Genomic DNA, 20,261 nt, shown 5'->3' with positions numbered 1-20,261 from the left:
GAAATGGAAGATATGGATTTTAAAAGAGTGCATAATAATGTTTGATAAATAGCTTCCTTGCAAGGTATTATAAGAATTATTTAATGTTTGTTCAGCACGTCAGAAATATAAAATCCTACATCGGAGTTGGATTTATCATAGCTTAGTGTAACAGATGGCATTAGTACATTAGTACAGCAAACTGAGATGTGTTGCGAGAGAGATTATTTTTCTTCACTCATTTGCAGAGCTAAATAGACTGTTCGAGAGGTTGAATCTCATCCCACAACTCTGATCTAAAAGCATTTGAAATAATAACGATACGTGAGGCTAAGCCACAGTGAGAGGCAGTTTCTTTAACACTGAGAAGTTTTATTTCCATTTCTATATTTGTTTTAATTTGGTCTCTCTCACCACCATTAAGTGATTTTGCAGGCTTTCCTGGAAATGGGTTGATGTGCGGGGCATTTTGTTGTCAGAAAGAGAAACAGAAGTTCCCAGAGACACCCAAGTTAGAGAAACAAGCTGTTCATTTCATGCCCTGTCAGCAGAACTCTCCTTCTCCTGGGTTGGGCAGCCTGCCGAGCGTTGCTTCGGAGCGGATAATATGGACTTGTTACTAAATGACCATATACCCTCTGAAACAATCTCTCGGAATCCCCCTTGCTGGTGTGGAAAGGCCTGTGGTGCCTTTTGTGGCCACACAAAACGCTGTGTGCGTTCATTGCCCAGACAGGTCATGCTCAAATTCTGGTGACGTGATGGGACACTGGCTTGGTGCCTTTGAGGCTTTTGTCAAGTGAGCATCTCCATCCAGAGCCCTGCTCAGGTGTCACAACTGGTCCCAGCACAAGCAACGCTTCCCATGAGCTGGTTCTGCTCTTGAGTACGAGCTCCCAGAGGATGATGTGGCTGGACATAGCCAGGAACATCGTTCTCCGGTAATGTCCTACTCTGGTGTGTGTGGTTTGAGCATCTGATGAGAGCAGGAATCTGTACCCTTGGGAGAAGCTACACTTGGTGTTTGATCCAGACCCTCTTTACCTCAAAAAGACTCATCCGCCCTCTTGATCTCAGGAAAGACGTTCGCACCTCTCCAAAACCATCAGCTGGTGGAAACATTACAGAGGCTCGTGCGTGCTGGGTATTGTGGAAATCTAAGTAAGACTTTGTCTTCTTTCCTTTATAGGCCGGGATAATCGCAGAGGCAAGGCTCAAGGAGCTAACCCCAGCGATGCCTGTTATTTTCATCAAAGCCATTCCTGCTGACAAACAGGATATCCGCAGTATGTACCGGTGTCCTGTGTACAAAACACGACAGAGGGGGCCAACGTACGTGTGGACATTTAACCTGAAAACTAGAGAAAATCCTTCCAAGTGGGTGCTGGCTGGTGTGGCGTTGCTGCTCCAGGTCTAGGCTCACCAGCAGAGCGCCTCGTTTACGAGTCCTTAACGATGTCCTTCTCAGACAATTTAAAGAAATAATATCCTGCGATTGAACCCAAGATCCATCTCTCTGATTGCTGGGCACACAGTCTAAATATGGCCCGCAAGGAGGTGACAGAGGCACAGAGGGACGCATGAACCAGCTTCTTGGCTGCTGTAAATGAGTGTCCTATAATTCCTGTTGTGCTGCACTGGAAAATCTGGGAAAAATCCCACCACCAGGTCTTCCACACTCAGAGAGTGCTAAGCTCAAATCCGAATGTAAGGTTTATTTCTCTTTCATCATCCAAAGTGGTTTTAAAGTCAGTGGCCTTCTCCAGAATCCTTAGATAGTCCAGTGACCTGTGAAATTCTCCAGACCTTATTCTTTTCTATACAAGTGTTTATTTGTCGTAAGTATAATCAGTAGGTGTTGTGAAGATAAACTTTTTCTTGCTAACACTCCTGTAAATTCTAGAAATATTGAAAACAGCACTAATATCCAATGTACTTAATGTAATCAACAGAAAAATGTATCATAGGGGTTATTTAAGAAGAATATTTCATAGTGATAGAATTTGCTAATAAAAATCATTATTCCTGCACTAAAGACTGCCTGGAGGTCTGTATCACCCGCTCACTCCCTGTGTGGAGAGTGCATGCAGGGTCAGGGGGGCAAACGCACCTGTTTGGGTAGCTGTGTTCATCATTAGCAATGAAGTGGGTGAGAACTAATGTGTTTCTAGAGCAGAAAGGTCAGAGAGGGGAGACTGGGGTGTGCATCCAGGGTACAAAGATGCTGAGGGGTCTGGAGCATCTTTCTGATGAGGAAAGACTGAGAGCTGGGGCTGTTGAGCTGGAGAAGAGAAGCTGAGAGGGATCTGATCAATGGGATCAATATCTCAGAGGATGGACCAGACTCTGTTCAGTGGTGCCCAACGCCAGGGTGAGGGGCAACGGGCACAGACTGAAACACAGGAGGCTCCATGTGAACATGAGCAGAAACTTGTTTGCTGTGAGGTGCCAGAGCCTGGCCCAGGCTGCCCAGAGCGGGTGTGGAGTCTCCTTCTCTGAGACATTCAAACCCCCTGGACCCACCTGTGTGATCTGCCCTGTGACCCTGTGTGAGCAGGGGTTGGATTGGGGAACCTGCAGGGGTCCCTTCCATCCCTAAATATTCTGTGATGCTGGTTTTGCACCTGGGACAAGCAGCAGCAGCAGTACCAGATGGTGCGTTGGCAGCTGTGGTGCATGTGCAGTGCTCAGGATGGTGGAGCGGATCTTGGGAGGAAGATGGGCAAGACACTCATGTACAAACCACAAAGGGTATCCGGGGATTACTTGCTGTGTCTTACTGAGCCCACTCTGACCTGCCACGTGTCACCAAGGCCACCCTGGCCATTTCAGCAATGCTGTGAAAGGCTCCTCCAACACCTGGGCCAAGCCCATTGCTGTTTCTCAATGAGCAGGAGTCCACCAGCATCCCTAGAGAGCTCTACAGGGAAAGCATTCCAGAGCAGACCATAAATCAGAGGTTTGAACAGTCTACTTGTTCCTCAGCTAGAGCGTCTTAAAGAGGTGAGTATGTGTGAAAACTCCTAACAAACACAAAGCCAAACCCCAGGAAACACCAGAGCTGATGTTCCCCTCTGACCTTGGCTCTGCTGTGTGTGTTGCAGCCCCTGGCTGTGTGGCTGTGTGTCATGGTCCTGCTGTGCCACCAGTCACTCCCAGCAGGCAACACAGTCACTCCTTTTCCATCGTTATGTGCCTTACACAACCCCCTTTCCCTGGGCTGCCGGGACATGCCCCTGTGTGCAGCTCTGCACAGCCCTGTGTGCCATTCACTTGTGGCTTCGCCTCTTAAACTGTTTTCATCTCAGCCCACGAGTTTTCGCTCTTTTACCCTTCTGCCTCTCCCCTGGGCAGGTGGGTGTGTGGTGCTTGGCTGCCTCCGGGGTTAAACGACAGCAGTATTTCTGTTCGGTTTCTCAGAGCCTCATGTCAAACTGAGCAGCTTTATGGGTGGCCTCAGCACACACTGTTGGGGACACGATCCATTCTCTGCCAGTACAGTGTATCAGTTTTCCACAGCATATTGTCCCCCTACCCAGAGTAACGTAGGAGGGTAAAGCCCTCAGGCTTTGCAGGAGATCGGAAGTAGCTCTCTTGCTCTGAGCAACATAGCAGCTGGTTCCTGCGGGAATGAGGAGGTGCAAAATCCGTGTCTTTGCAGCCTTGGAGAACTATGACCTTCTGGACAAAGGTGAGGTGGGAAACCTTTCTGGTAAGAACCTTGTTTAATTGCTGAGCAGTGTCTCCAAGGCACAGCCCCAAAAATTAATGATGAAGCTAGTTATGGCTTAGCAAAAGACATCTGCAAATCTCTAATTCAAGGGAGAGACCTGTCTTGAGCTTCATATTTTAAAATGCTTCTCAACCCATAAATGAGGTGACAGATTCTGTAGACTACCTCACATAATGAGGATCTGGCTAAGAAGAGGTCTGTTAGCTAGGGAAAGTGATGCTATTAAATTAAATCCCTCCCAATTTAAATTAAAACCTGACAATTGGATATGTGGTGTAAACTGGTCACTTCCCACAGCTTTGCAAACCTGAGTGCATTAAATTCTCCATGTGTTTTATCATCCAGGAGGTTTAGCTGCATAAGCAGAGCACTGCTGAATAAAATACATAAAAGCAGGACCAGAATGTACAGTAAGTGCATTGTGCTCCAGATAACGTTGCTGGATTAGTCCTTCATTGGTATTTCTTCAATGCTTCCTTTACCACAAGCCTCTCAGTGCTATGTAAATGGGATTTCCTGCCATTCTGGTGACTGTTATTGTCCTAAACTTCAGGCTTCTTCTGAGTTAGATCCCCTCTTCCTTTTTTCCAGCATACTCGGGCCTCTCTGCTCCGTGTTGCCCTCCAACCTGCCCCCGTCCCTGCGGGAAAGGACAAGTTCAGTAATTCCCCAGGCACCACTTACTCTTTCCAGAGCAGCAGCCTGGGCTATTCTCTTGCCTGCTGAAGAAGAATGGGATGTTGACAACAAAATGGATCCAATTGTTTTATTATATATATCTTCCTGCATAATTCACCAGTTGGGCAGGCACGGTAGTGGGGAGATATTTATAGATACTAGGAATGTCACCAGGGTGCTCATTCTTCATCCTTTGAAAATCATCACAGGGAAGAGTTGGCTGCAAAATGTTACAAGAGGATAGTGAATAATGTGGTGCTTTAGGGGGAGAAAAAAATCTGTCAGGAGAGAGATTTTGCAGCCACATCTGCCTAAACCAGGCAATTAAATACAGCTGCCCAGGCTATTCATTAGGAGCGATGCATTAATCAAAGGTGAATATCTTCTGTTGGTGAGCTTTTGGAGACAGCTTGGCATTTCCATGGGCACCTTCCTCCCCACTCTTTGCCTTGTTTGTGTGGAAGGGACTGAGCAACAAAGAACCTGGTCCCCAAACCTGGGACTGGCGGCTGCAGCGCTTTGGTTGACATCCAAGGCAGGGCTGAGGCTGATCTGGAACAGGGCGGGCAGAGCGGGCAGGACAGTTGGGCAACAGGGCTGATGTCCAGGGAAAGCTGGAGACCCTGGGAAGTGACTTTTCCATCAGTGGAACAACTCTAATGAGACCAGTCTCCATCCCTGAGGCCACTCTCCTGCCCTACAGCCCCCTCAGCCCTTCATCCCAGCTTCACCACTCACCTCCCCAGGCCTGCTGCAGCCCTCACCCTTCCTTCCCCATGAAAAGCAACACTGGCCATAAACTTAGCAAACACAAAGATTTCAAAAAAACTATTGAAAAATGTGTTCCTGGAGGAAAGAAATGCCTCTTGCAAGTAGAGTTTGCTCCCGAAGGCAGAGGAGCCCTGTGACCATCACTTCTCCAGTGGTCACACACTGAACTCCGACCAGGGCATCGCTGCGTGCAGGACCTGCGGGAGCCTGGACCGAGTGACAAGTCAGGGCTCTTTATGCAAAAAGTGGCCACATTTTTTTAGGCTGACTTTTCTTTCAGACCGAAGCGATCTCTCTCACATTTTACCACTCCCCACCGGTTAGACTGTGTCTGCTGCTGCTCCTGTACCCCCTGAGCACCCACATAAAAAACAAGGGTGGGATGCTCCTAAACGTCTAGGAAAAAGGCTCTCTGGCCTTTGGCAAGGTGCTGAGTGCCTGCAGAAACCATGCAGCAAGCCGCTAATCGCGGGGTTGAGGATGCAGGGGTTTCATCCTCCAAGTTCGGCCCCTCATGGCAGGCCCTGGTGATTTCAGAGAGTGAGGGAGCTGTGTCTCTGTATGACTTGCAGCAGGTCAGAGCCTGGAGCAATAGCATTTTGCTTGGGTTTGACCGTGGCATCCTGTGGGGTGAAGCCAAGCGTCTGCCCTCCGTGTCTTCGCACAGCTGAACCCTGCGACAGCAGCATACATGCAAGGAGGCACAGAGGAAGCATTTTCCAGCTGCAAAGGAGTTACCACTCGAAATCATATATGTCTGGGGAAATCATATCTCGATATTTGCAAAGCAAAACTAAGATTTAAAAAGAAATAGTCCTTTTTGCTTGCACCTTATACATCAGCAGGAAGCTTTGCCAGTGCAGCCCATCGTCCCCTGAGTACTGGGCTTGATTACCAGCTGGACTCTTAGCGCAACGTTTGTGTGCCCTGACTTTAAGCCCTGGAAAGGTGTCGCCATTTGAGCTGGTCTCTGGGCATACTCTGTAGCCATTGTGGACTCAAGTAGCAGGTGATTTATCTGGCCCATCTTAGTGATCTTATGGTGAGATCAGGACCCACCAAAGTGCCCCGAGTCTTTCAGCCAAACGCACCTGAAGTCGCCAGGTCAGACAGAGATGGAATTTCTTACATTTAACGACAAGCCTGTGAGTCCTTCCCTTTCGCCCTGTGCCAGGAGTTCTGCCGGGTCCTGCATCCTATGATTTCACATGCAAGGCCAGGGAAGCCCTGATCTCATCCTTCTTGTGCTTCTCTGCAGCTGCCCCTGTGGGGCTGCTTTAGGCCTGGCTTTAGGCCTGGCTCCTTGAAAGCTCTGTGGTCAATTAGTTAACTCCAGACTGGTGACATTTTCCACAGGGATGAAAGTGAAAGAACGAAAATGGTGCTATTGAGCACTTAATATTAGGTAAAATTGAATGAACTATTCCAAGCCAGAGAAATAGCTTTTCCATAGCCTGGGAGTGTTGTACCTGCTGCAAATTACAATTGGCAAAAAGAGCACATTTCAGAGTAAAGTCTTTACAAATTCTTTGTAAAGGTGTCCTGTATTTTGGGGTTAACCAGCTCCATTCTGCTGCAACTGTTTCTCACAGAACAAAGGAAACCGTGGACTATACACATGAAAGGAGAACCTGGCCAGTAGAATGGTTCCACTGGGCCAAATTTATTGCAACTATTATCAGGCACTGGCAGTGCCCAGTGATGCAAATTCTGAATGTATCACTGCTCAATTATTTACAGAACAAAACTAGCTGTAATGTATTAGCTAGATGCATTCATTTTATGAAGTGGCATTAATACATTTAATTAGCAATGGCTTATTAGATTCATGTCCATTATAATGCATTGTTTTTTAAATGACTGTAATTGCCCAAACGAATCTACAAATACATTTACCTTGTAATGCCTGTGAACCTCATTTAAAAAGCTTTTAGACTGTAGAAGATGTTCATGGAGTTATAAGCAGCCCTTATAATTTGAGTACTCATGTGCCTGTTGGTGCAGAAGGATTCTTCGAGGCTATAAATACATCGTCTTTACCTGTGTGAAAACTTTAAGGTTCACTTTTAGGACAGTTAACAGCATTCACTTTGAGTCGTGGCAAAACCACAAGCCTGTGTTCAGTACCTTGACTCACCATTTCCAAGGGGCCGGCAGGAGCTGGGCTGGGGAAGGTCCCGGTCCGGTGCTGCAATGGCCCCGGGTTCTGGGAGGGCTGCACGTTCCTTTTTGTGGTTTGAGGTTCTCTGCACCCACAGCTCTGAGTGCCAGAGGACCCATCTCCAGCTCATAACCAGCCTGGGTGGTATCAGAAAGCAGTGGATGATGCTCTGCTGGACACGGTGCTTGGACAATTCTGACAGCTGGACAATTCATGGGGTGTTATGGATCACTGTGGGGGACCCAGGATTTCTCCTGCACACAAACCTCAGCCGTGTGATGCACCGTCCGCTCTGCTTAATAGAGATTTTACTGCAGAATCGTGCTGGAGAGTCATCAAAACACCTGGTAAATGCGGGACTGCGTAAATGGGGAAATAGTTATAAGAGACAGGCAGGGTTCAAAGGGCTTTAGAAAATAACACAGCGACGGCATAATTGCTGAAGTGAAATAAAAGGTTTGTTAGCTGCAGCCTGGCAGATTAGTTGACTGGATGTGTCCGTTCAGTTTGTCAGAATATTGACAGGATAAATCTGAACAAAATGATCTTTGGAAATCCTGTCCTGCTTCCCATCTGCCATCGCTGTGTGCTTTTTATGGAACTGGATTGTTTTGACATTGCTTACACTTTGACTGTGCTCTGTCTACTTAACAAGTGTTTCAATTAATTACTGTAATGTTATTATTGGGAAGAAGCAGCAGATAGGAGGAAAATTATTGGATAATGAGCAATAAATTGCTATCTGAGATGTCTTGTTGAACACAGAGTGGTTTACCTCTCTCCAGAAAGTTGTTCAGCAATGGATGGAGGTGGTGGCTGCCTGGGAGTGGTGGGAGGTCTGCTCGGAATGGGACTGGGAGAAGATGCTGGTGGTAAAGACATGGAGATGCCTCCACCCAACAAAGCCAGTACAAGCTGAGGTAATTAGTCTCCTAATGTGAAGATTTACCTGGGAAGCCGGGATGACCTGAGCAGCAGATGTGACACCTTGGAGTCACATCCCACAGTGCCTCACTGGCTGCCCCTCCAAGGGACAACATGGGCATTACAGCATCGGAGAAGTTGCAGCTGGACTTGATGGACCCTGGCAGGCCTGTTCTTACCTGCCCACGTGTCCTCCAGCTCCAGCTTGTGGCAGCACCTGGTGCAGCCCTCCGTGCAAGGAGCCTGGGTGGATGGCAAGCTTCTTCCCAGGCCCAAACTTTAGAGAGGACGTGCTGGAAGACCATGCTGGGTCCTCCAAGCTTTGAGATCCCACGTGCACTGGCAAATGTAGCAGATGACGACAGTCCGTGGGGGAATCCCGGCCAGGTTGGTGGGACAGAATACACGCACACCTGGGGTATGTGACTGAGAACTTCTGGAGCAAAGCGTCACGCTCACTGCACAGGGGATGGTGTGTGGGGAAAGGAACAAGAGGTATCTCTGCTGGGATATTCCCAGCTTCAGATGACCTCTGCATCTGGGAGCAGTGCCAGTAAACAGAACAGTAGAATAAATGACATGAGTTGATGCAGATAACAATTAAAAAAAATGAGAAGGGATGACACTGAAGAAGTGTTTTGTCAGGGGCCATCTCTTCCCTCCGCAGTCTCCACGTGCACACTGTGGGTTGTATGGTTTAAGGTTAAATCTGTGTCTAAAGAATAGGCTGGGACTACTGTTGGTTCTATCTTGAAACAAACCAAAAAGCAAATGCTTCCAGTCTTGTTGGAAAGTTGTTTTACTAGTTAAACCTGTGGCTGTATTCCCAACCGTCACATCTGCCTGTGTATTCTCCATATCTTCTTGCCAAAATCCTTTATCCGTCGGTTTAGGACTAGTCTGTTCAACATAGCCCTGCTGCGAGGGCAATGTCTACACTGAGATCCAACTATCTGGACCACAAATGTGGCTGATGGAAAGATGCAGCCACCACATCCTGGAGAGCATGGCAGGCTGTTCAGGTGGGGGGACACATCTGGAATGGTCCTACGTGTTGTGGCTGTGTAGTGGGTGTGTTAATTACAAATCAAGACAGTGGCCGCCGGCACCTGAGACAATGAGAAATGGTCTCATGTTACACGGAAAGCCTTTGAATTCCAATGCACCAGAGCCCAGGCATTGACTAATAGCTTCTCAAACAGGTGCTAGTTTGAATTTACCTTGGGAAAAAGACGTGATGTGGAAGGCAGATTAACCACATAATCCAACACTTTGCTAAATCCTTTTCTTGATCTTTTTATCTGCCCAATTACCTGATACCAAGCTACCTTAGAAAAATATCTCCAAACCATAACGGGGCGGGTGAAAGTCATGAATAGGCAGCCCAGTGCTCACAGCTGGGCCATTAATGGGGCAGCAGGTCCAACACAGCCTGGCATGCAAGGATGAGCAACCGCTACTCCTGAAGGTTGCTCCGCGTGGAAAACAGCCCAGTCTGGAAGGACAGGGAGCTGATGCAGTCAACTGATCCCAGCACGCGAACAGCCGGAGGGGGCTGAGTTAGTGGAGAAGATTAAAGATTAAAGCAAAGTCCAAGCTGACTGTCAGATTCCCCTGGTGGTAAAGCTTTTCCACCACAGTTGCCTGATTCTCTTTATATTTAAAGCCAGCTATGCATGTCCCCAGGCCAAGCTCCCTCGAACATGGGCAGGACAGACCGACCGCACCACCCCTGTGCGACGTTCCCAGGCAGTCCTCATTTACCAGCCCAGTCCTTGGAGACTTGGGTAAAAGCAGCTCTTCAATCCCATAGGCAGGAGGATGTTTCTGTGTAAACACAGCATCTAAGAAACCCTGTGTAAATGCCTCTTTATTTTGCTCACAGCAGGCAGCTCAATTTGTGGCTAATGAGCACTAACACGCTCTCCTGCTATCACTCATAGCAATTACTCCGGACTCACTGGTTGCATACAGAAAGCTTGGATAACCAGCTAACAGCCTGTACCACGCAGCAATGCGCTGGGTGACAGCTCCTGGTAAACACTGCGGCACCGTGCGTCTGGGAAGAGGTCGGTCAGGGCTTAATCTGACACAGCCGCCTGGGACGTGGTGTGGGTGCACTGATTCCTTGCCTCAGGCCAACGTCTCCCCTCCAGCTCGCAGCACCAGCGATGCGAGTTTGCTGCCCATTGCAGTGGTGGCTGAGCTGCCGTACAGCAGAGAGGCAAGTTGTGACCTGTGCTGGCAGCTGTCACCTCCATAGTGCCTCCCGCAGATGGACAGTGGGTTTTGGGGAGTGGCTGCCATCCCCAGGCTTTCATCCAGAGATGTTCTGTGGCAAGAGAAGTCAATGGTCTTGCATGCATATGAACAGGCAATTAGTGCCCCACCATTTTAAGTTTAGCCCATGAGATTATTTTACCTACTTGATGTGTTTCTTAGCACTATGTAATGAAAGAGCTTCTGTGCATCGCCTGGTTTTGCAGAAGAGCAGGAAGGGCAAAGAGGTTGGATCAGAGGTTGGGGCCACATCTCCAGCAAGGAATATTGAGCCCCCGTTCTGTTCACAAAGACAACATTTCTGCCTGTGAATTCTTCTTGTGACTGAGGATGAAACAGGACCTGGAGATGGAAAGCAAGATGACTGCTGCCCGTGTTCAGGTGTGTTTCCTTCCCTTCAGCCTGCAACACCGCAGATAGAATCATAGCATCATTTTGGTTGGAAGAGACCCACAGGGTCACCGAGTCCAACTGTAACCTAAATCTGGCACTACCCCGTGTCCCTGAGAACCTCATATCTCAACAGAACAGGAGATGTGGCCAAGTAGTAGCCCCAATGCCACAGACCTTCTATTCTTATGAAATTCACACGTCTTGAGGTGACTTTGTAAGCCTTAATATAAATAATCATGGCTTGCGGAAGCCCAGTCGGCCCCCTCAAACGTGGGCCAGCCCAGCACCATCTGCTTCCCTTCTCTTTCTCCCACAAGGTTGGATGGATCAAGCGAGCCAGAAATGAGGGGAGGTTTCCTATGTATCCTGTGCTTTCACAGAGCCGCTGCTGAGCCTGCACAGCGCAGGAGGAGGAGGAGATCTGCTCTGCATGCACTGTGTCTATAATAAAACTTGGTTTGCAGGATATCAGCAAAAAGTGTGGCCAGAGTGGGACATAAGAGGAAATGGGACAGGAGGGATTAATTCATCAAACTGTTGGGAGCTGATTGGTACCTAAGCCAGGAGCTGTCATGAGAAAAATAAGGGAGGACTGGAAGATGAACCTGGGATTGTATTTTACCGAGTGTTTACCAAAAAGATGGAAACTGAAGTGATTCCTCATGATAACACGTAGCTCTAAAACAATTAACAGACCAACACAGAAGCAGTTTGGCAGCCTGAGAATCCATTACATGATTTCAGATAATTTTTGTGGTGGCCCCAGCTCATTCGCTGCACAAAACAGACACGGGGGAGATGGGGGACTGTGTTTTATTCCCAGTCCGCTCCTGACTCACTCTGCGACTGAGGTGAGTCACTTCCCAAGGTCTCTCCTTCTAACGTCCTCCCTGCTCTGCAGGGAACAGTAATGCTCCTGAAGGCTGTTGCAGAGCTACCTGAATTATTAAATGCCTTTTAAGTGTGTTACTACCTGTGAGGAAACGCCTTGTAGAAACATATCCCTCCTTTGTGGGCAGAAAACACCTCCGGGTTTGAAGTGAGTATCAACTCGCAAAAGAGCTCACCAAGTTGTAGGTTTTGTCTATGAAAATATCTGGGAGAAATACGGTATCGTGTTAAAAGAATCACTGTGACAATAAGACTTAGCGTTAGCAGCCACATAACATTTATTACAGCAAGAAACGTCTCCCATCTGGTCTCTCCCTGATAAATTGTTCCACTGATAGTCTATCTGGCTTTGACTTTCATCAGCTGGTTCTTCTGATGGATTAAAGACCTGTTTAATTCCCTACACCTTTCGCCCCCTACTAACACTTGTACCTAGTGACGAAGTCATCTCTCAGCCTCTCACTATGCACTAAAACACTGAGCTTTGTAAAAACCTCCCTGAAAAGCATTTCCCCAACACAGTTTTGAGTTGAACAGCTTCTCCACTAAGGCATCTCCATCCATCCCAGAAGCCTGCGCCAGTTCCGGCAGGTCAGGTTCCACTTGTGGCATCATGACACTTTCAGTTCAAAGGACCCAACCCGCTCCTGACACAGAACTCTTCTGTCACTCGTTGTACCCCAAACCCTCTGTGTCTCCTGACATTTGAGCAGCAAAAATTTAATCTTTAGTTTTGGATTGCTGGGCTCAGTGTTGAAAAGTGTGTTGTCTTGTGCCGAGTTCTGCCAAATGCCACTCGCAACAGGTCTTCAAATGGTTAAACCCACTTTTGAGTGGTTCCCCTCTGCAGCATCCCTTTAACATCAGCTTTCTCAAGGATGCACAGTGATAAATATCCTCATAAGACTGACAAGCAGCACATAATCCAGTACTGTAGAAACGGCTAAACATATTGCATTGACACCTTGTCTTTGCCAGCCCAAAGTGTAGGAACATTAGAGAATTAATTCAGGTTTGTTTGACAAGATCTGGTTTTCTTAAACCCATTCTGACAGGTGTTAATTATCCCACAGTCCTTTAATTCTCCATCATTTTTCAGCATCTTTCCAAGGTAACTGGGAACAGTGACAATGCTTACATTTGGGAAACATTCCCATATGGGAACAGCTGGAGAGCTGCTGGGAAGATGTGACGGATGGAGTTGCCACCCCCTCCTTCAGACCTCAGCCGAACCCTTGGGCTCTCCCAGTGGTGTTTCTGACTTCCACAATCGTGTCTTTTCTCACATGTGAGGCTCTTGGCCTTCCCAGACAGAGACATTGCTGCTTTGCTAATCGAGTATTTCACCTCCCTGCAGCCCTGCTCTGCCCTGTGCCCACACTGCTGTGAGCAGGTGGTACCAGGACCCTGCTGTAGGGATGACCCATGACCAAGCTGTCTCCATCAAGGAAAAGAAACAGCTCATAAAATTCAGCCCGATTGTTTTTCGGGTAGTCCCACACCTGTACTGTCACGTCCATCCCGAAGTCTTTCCAGATAAAGGTCTTTAATTTGACAGAGGTCACGCCCACAGCTGTTTTTTATGCTCTACTGCCTCTGTATCCTCAGTGACAATATCTGCTTGGCCACCAGGACCTGCTCAGCCTGCCCCTGTCCCACCAGGCAGCTCTGAATAGACGTCGGGATATTCTATGATTCTACATGTGAAGTCATAGCCTGCAGTGCAGGGACTTCATCTGGGTTGGTGCCAGGCTGCCCAGAACGCTGGAGACACCTCTGGCCACCACCAGAGACCCTGCAGAGGTCACTTAGTGGGGCCAGTGAAGATGGCTTGAATGGGGGCCGGCTGATAGAGCATAAACTCTTCACCAAACTACTTAAAATCAATTATTACAGGAATTGGAAATGGTGATATTTATTGTCCTTTAAGATAGGAATTGGGTCCAGCTTCATCTCAGTCATCACTGTCTCTCAACACCATAAATCCCGCTGGTCTCTTCAATATTGTTTATGGGGAAGTGGAGACATCAGCTTATTCCCCATTGCTCCTTCCCCATTTATTAGTGCTACAAAGGACTGTCTAATTATGAATAGAACTGCCAAGCAAAACGAAATTTCTCCCTTAAAAATGCATTTTAATTCACTCTGCTGGTTTCATGTGGTTCTTAGGAAGTGCTAATTAAGCCTCGTTGACCCTGAGCTCTGCTCTCACGGAGACAGGAGACTATGCACCAACCTGGCTACAAAAGGGGCTGTTTCTTCCCACTGGATCTACCCTGGAAGATGATTGTCTTCTCTTGGCAGTGGGTGTTACTCCTCAAAGCTTGTTTCATCTATTGAAGCTGAGCCTGAGGAAAGACCGAAGAGGGGCGTTAGAGGCTTGGTGAGTGGTGATGGTGCTGTGACCACCTCTGCAGCACACAAGGCAGTGGGGGGAAGGATCCCTGGGACATTTGCCCCATGATGTTATCTCAGCAGCACTCCTCTGGAGCTCAGGGCCAGAGCTGCAAGGCGGCAGAAAAGGGATGGGGCAAAGAGGTGGCACGAATGGAAGAGGAGACTAATTGAGTATTTCACCTATTTGAGAGCTTCTTCCAAAGCCCCGCGGCACAGCCCGCCAGCAGCTCCAGATCCCCCAGTGCAACCCCTGCTCACGCAGGGTCACAGAGCAGATCACACAGGTGGGTCCAGGGGGTTTGAATGTCTCAGAGAAGGAGACTCCACACCCGCTCTGGGCAGCCTGGGCCAGGCTCTGGCACCTCCCAGCAAACAAGTTTCTCCTCCTGTTCAGATGGAGCCTCCTGTGTTTCAGTCTGTGCCCGTTGCCCCTCACCCTGGTGTTGGACACCACTGAACAGAGTCTGGTCCATCCTCTGACACTCACCCTGAGATATTGATCCCATTGATCAGATCCCTCTCAGCTTCTCTTCTCCAGCTCAACAGCCCCAGCTCTCTCAGCCTCTCCTCACAAGAAAGATGCTCCAGACCCCTCAGCATCTTTGTAGCCCACCGCTGGACTCTCCCCAGTAATTCCTTGTCCTTCTTAAACTGGGGAGCCCAGAACTGGACACAGTAGTAAGAAAACCCAGACTTGGAGCAATGAGAATGCAGTTTCACCCTCAATGGTCACAGTGGGGGCTGTTCAGTGAGGAACACTCTGGCCTCCTTGGCTCTTCTCATGTTTCAGAGAATCATGAGGAGCCTCCTCTGTGTGCTGTGCTGCCAGCAGCAAAAGCAAAGCCCCTGCTGAAGCCTCCAGTGCTGCAGGACATTTCACAAGCTCTGACTGTGCAATACAAAGCTTTCTAGAGCGAGGATGAGTCGCGGTTTATGAACGCAAAATTAAGGAAGGGCAATTTCAAAATAAAACCTTAGAGCTTTGCATGAGACAATTTTACATCAACTCTAATGTCTCTCTTCCCCCTATTATCTGTCATGATGATGAAATGCAGTAAATAAATACGTAAAAGTAATGACTCTTCCAGACCTTGTAGCATCCATATTAATAGGTGATATTTAACGACACACAGAGATATAGATATCTACCTTTCAAACTGGTCACAAAGATTGGGAAGGTGGCCAAGAAACTGGTATTTTCTTTTTATTTTTTTTCCCCAACAGATATCAAAAAAGAAAGAATTTATATGTTGAAATTGCCTTTATTTTTTAATCCATAAATATTTGTTACTGACAAAAGTGGAAAAATCCTTAGACTCTAAATTTTACTAAACTGATAATATTTTTGTTTACAGTACATACGGAATGTGCTTTTACAGGTAAGTATAACAACAAGAATAATACAGAGAAAAACAGTCAAATACTGCTCATCTTGAAGCTTGTTTAATGGTTAACCAAGAGTCTGTGCAAATTACAGATACAAATGTACTTCCTCTTCAGTACTACTGTATAATAAACATGGAATCCATAAACCGGGCTAAAGCACAAAAATATCCACTTAACCCCTCTTAGGAAATATTGTCCCCCAAACTAAAAATATTACAGTAAGAAGTGTCTTTCTCAGAGCCAAGAAATTCTTGCTACAAAAATGTCTAAGGGGTTTGCAGACGGGAGGTCGGGAGCCGCGAAGGATCGTGGGTGGCACGGCGCGCGCGTCCCGGCAGCCGAGGTGGTGGCATGGGGACCTCCCGGACGTCGCGTGGCCGCGGTGCAGACACGGGACGCCGCTCGACTTGCTGCCGAGAGCAAGGATGTCTTGCAGATCTACGCTAACGTGCTCCAACGGGATGGTCCATCTCTCCCCTTGCCCCCGCGCTGCCCGCGGGTGAAGCGCAGGTTGGTTGTCCCAGAAGGTTTCGGGGCTTGGTGGAGGAACCTCCTTGACAGACACAAACCAGCTGAGAGAGGCTGGGAACGACACCTTCTACCATCCGCTTACCCACATACAACACAGAGGTGGCTGCTCTTGAAGAAGCAGCCCCAACACAGGCTTATTGCTAACAACACTTTTTAGGAAAAATATTTAAGCCCCTTTCTCACGTATTTTCCCTACTAACTTTTCACTCATCTGAAATATATTTGAACAAGAAATCTGTATTTGTTTAATATATTTCAACAGAGTTCCTCCTTCCAGACTAAACACTAAACCTGAACAAAAAAAAGCTAAGACAAGCTGTTTCTCCACCACATGAACTGAAGATGGCAAACGGATCACAAATCAGAACACTTGCTTCGAATACAATTAAAATTACCCTGTTTCATAATGATTTTGTTTGTTGTGGTGGAAGAAGATGAAGATATCTTCCCAGCTACCAGGAACTACCTGTCTCTTCCAAAAACTTCACGCCAGGCTTTTGTAGATTCCTGGTGGGAATGCTTCTGATAGACATAAGAACAGAAATGTGCATGTGGGAAGCCCAGGTTCATGGGAGCAGCTTTGCAGCCAGGAGACAGGACTTAAACCTAGGCCAGGAAAGGAGGGCTCACTCCCAGGTAACTGTCCCTGGTTCCTCCCACCCACCCCCCCACCCACCCCCTTCCCCAAGTAACAGATCATCATTTATAAAAGGAACATTAAACATTGAAAAATATTTCATTTTTCCTTAAAACATGATTCACTGGCATTAGAAGACTTTTATGACAAAATTTCTGTTCCATATGGTGATCAGTGTGGTTCATTAAAAATATTTTTCCGTATTTCAAAGAGTGATTCAATATAGTTTGGAAGTGTACGTTGGTACAGGGTCAGTCATAACTTAATGATTGCGTTTTACAGGATGTGTGTATATATATGTGTTGGTGTGTATATACATATACATACACGTATCTGGATTAATGAGAGAGATGTATAAAATCCAGTGCAGCTCAGTATTATGTGTTGCTGCTTGGGAAATCCAATAATCATCGGTTTCTAGGAAATAATATAAACTTTTCTACATCACCCTTGCCCAGTCCCTGCACATGCACTCTGGGAACTGGCCGCTCCACAGATTGGTGTTTCCACCTGTGGGTTGCAGAAAAAGACAGATCAATTCTTCAGCGTATAATAGATAATTCAAGGCAGATTATACGTTACTGTACAGAGGAATGTGAGTGCTTCCTGCTTCTCTCCTGAGTGCAGAATGTCACAGTGACTCACACATGAGGAGAAGAAAGCAGAAAGATCAAAGCGCAGGTAACAGCATCTCTTAGAGCCGCTGCCTGTGATGGCCCCTGCCCAGGAGGAGAGCGATGGGCAATCAGGGGACTCTCGTTCTGGACAGACATTCTGGTTTGCAACACATCAGACATGATGTTGCAGGACAATGGTGACAAACAATAGTAATAAAAATGCTTTGCTGTTCTACAGTGTCTGTTGTGAGAGGGTCTCAAAGCACTTAGTAGACATCATGGTACGAACCCTCAGAATGCCTCTGCTGGATAGGAAAGTGTTACCGTTACCATCACATGTTGACCACAGGGAACAAAACTGCTGGGGACCAGGCTGTGGATCATGACACCAGTCCCAGACCAAGTGACCTTTCAGTGACAAGCTTGCCAAATGGGGAATAAGAAATGACATAAGGACACCTGTGCATGCTGAAATGCCACTGCTCTAGCTGCCATCCCATTCCAGCACACAAAGCAAGCCATGGGAACACATGGTGCCCAGGAACAAATGGTTGTCCAGGGCATGGTGTCTTCCCAGAGAGTTTTACTGAAAATTTGCTGTGGTGGGGGCAGAGTCCCTGAAGAGATTTGACCTAGAAAGGCTTTTTGATGGTTCTTGTGGGACACATCTGCTTGAAACAGTTGAGTGGGTGGAAAAGCTGAGGAAATAGGGCTAAGATTTCTTTGGAGGATTATTGCCCAGCTAGGACAAGATAGCAGAGGACTTGTGATATCTGTCAGTCAGAATAAGAAAAGGCTCTGAGATCAAATGGCCTGGAGCAGAGCACAGCACTTGTTACTTGAGTGAAAAATTTCCATATTTGCATCTAATCCAGCAGCTTCTTAGTTCACAAACAGAACATTCAGATGAAGATTAGAGTTTGAGACACACAGCTATCGAAATGGAAAGAGAGGAGTGTTCACCTTCCCTTGGCCTCGCATGGTCACTTCTGTTCCTCTGGCTCTGCCACCTCAACTCCTGGAGACTTTAGGGTGGACTCTCCTCTCCCACAGTGTTCACATCTCCCTGCTTGCAGAGGGGAAGATCTTGGCTTTTCTTGGACCAAGAGAGAATGGAAGAGCCCCAGAACCTCAGCAGGGACTGCCTCCCATCAGCCATGTGCGTTTCTCTTCTCTTCACAAGAGTCACAAACTTCGGTCTGTGGGAAGGTCACGAGAGGTGCTATTTTCACAGGGATTGTCCTCTGTGAAGACATATCCAGTGACTGAGCTGAGGAGCTTAGAGGTAGTGAGGGGAGAGAAGTGTCCATCAAGCGAAGGGGCCAGGAGATGAGGTGTGAGCCTTTTCTCTCTTATGTCTCCCATGCCACAAACCACCACCTTGATCCACAGACAATTCTGGTTGTTGGCCAGAATGATTTTGCCCAGTGCTGCATGGTAATGACCATCTGAACCATAGAGACTCTTATTTATTCCTTCCCAGCTCAGTTTCCATCAAACAAAGCCCCAGTACTTGTCACAGATGGAGTCCTTTCTGGACCCAGTCTCCATCAGGTGGAGCAGAAGGAAGCTCATGAACCAGGACAAGCAGCCCCAGAACAGGCCAGGAAAGAGAAAGGCCACATGGCCACCCCACTGACGCCTGCCTCTGAATCCCACCAGAGGAAGACAACCTGCTCCTCCTGCCGACCCCGCACCAGAAAAACCTATCGACACATCATAAACCTCCGCACGAGACTCAAGCTCACATGAGCCTACAATCATTGTATGCTACAGGACCAACGTGTTGAGCTGGGAACGTCATTAAGGCCAGGAGGTGGGAGGTATTTGAGGGGAGGGAGAAGGGCAGAGCTAACTCAAATGAAGTATTGAAAAGACTCATTGTGGGAATGTAGGACACGAAGAGAGAAATATTGTATGGGAATGCGTTTACGGCCCCAGGTCAGTCCCCATTTCACTCGGAGGAGGGAGCGTGCTTGCCGTTGGGATTGGCAGCATGGGGATGTGCATACGGTGGGGCTTCGTGTGCACACCATGGACACTGAGTACTGGAGAGTGCCCAGCACCAACACTGACAGCACTGGGTCTGGCTGGCATTCAAAACCCCTGAGACCCTTTCCCGGCTGCAGAAGTATGTTCTAGTGTGAGTTAATTCTACAGAATTTGATAGGAACACAAAAACAATGAAGAAAAAACAAAACAAAATCAAACTGAACAAAAAACAAAGCAAAGCCCACTCTGGTTAGAAAACCAAAGAAAAAGCCCTCACAAATTCTGGACCCACGAGTCTACATTTTAAAGATTTTACAAATATACAGTGTCTAATTAGTATTATATCAGATATACAACATGCCCATTTATTGTAATTATGATGGATATATAATTTATGTGCATGAAATGAAACTGTCTTCATGGTTAGAACTTGGTACTCAGCGGAACTGGAATTTGCAAGGTTTTCTTGGGGGGGCTATTACATGGAGAGAAAATAATGGAAAATTACCAACCTGCTTTTCAGTCGACAAGACACCCTCAGCTTTCCACTTCTGCTAAGGGCTAGGAAAAGATTTGCTACATATGGAGTTCTAGGTTGTAGCTGAGAGGAGGGAATATGTTCAGAAACAGGGGAACTGGGCCAGTGGAAAATGTTGTCAGCAAAATAAACTCCTGGGGAGAAATCCAGGCTGGGATAACCACATGTATCCATGCCTTGCAGAGGTCTCAGTGGAGTCAGGACTCTCCCCAGCACAGGTCAGCAGAATTCTGGTGCTTTAGGTTCAGCAGTGGCAAGAAGCTGGAGGACAAGAAACCCTATTCCTCCTTCCTATTTACATGTTGGAGACACCAAGATACTAGAATGAGTGGAGAAAAGGATCTAACAAGCAT

The 20,261-nt window shown here is 47.4% G+C and overlaps 1 protein-coding gene across 1 annotated transcript in view; it reads left to right on the top strand.

Annotated features, from left to right (window-relative positions):
• The window catches only part of DNAH9 (dynein axonemal heavy chain 9), a gene marked incomplete at both ends in the record, with an annotated part of 182,854 nt that extends 181,458 nt beyond the window's left edge, over positions 1-1,396 (top strand). Inside the window, one exon of the mRNA XM_080356760.1 lies at positions 1,169-1,396. Within this exon, the coding sequence (XP_080212886.1) occupies positions 1,169-1,396 (228 nt within the window). The remainder of the gene's footprint in view (positions 1-1,168) is intronic.
• Between the last annotated feature and the right edge of the window lie 18,865 nt (positions 1,397-20,261).

Source organism: Nesoenas mayeri, assembly GCF_963082525.1.
Source record: "Nesoenas mayeri genome assembly, chromosome: 19".
Lineage (NCBI taxonomy): Eukaryota > Metazoa > Chordata > Aves > Columbiformes > Columbidae > Nesoenas > Nesoenas mayeri.
Note: the sequence above shows the minus strand (reverse complement) of the source record. Positions and strands in the feature narration are given on the sequence as shown.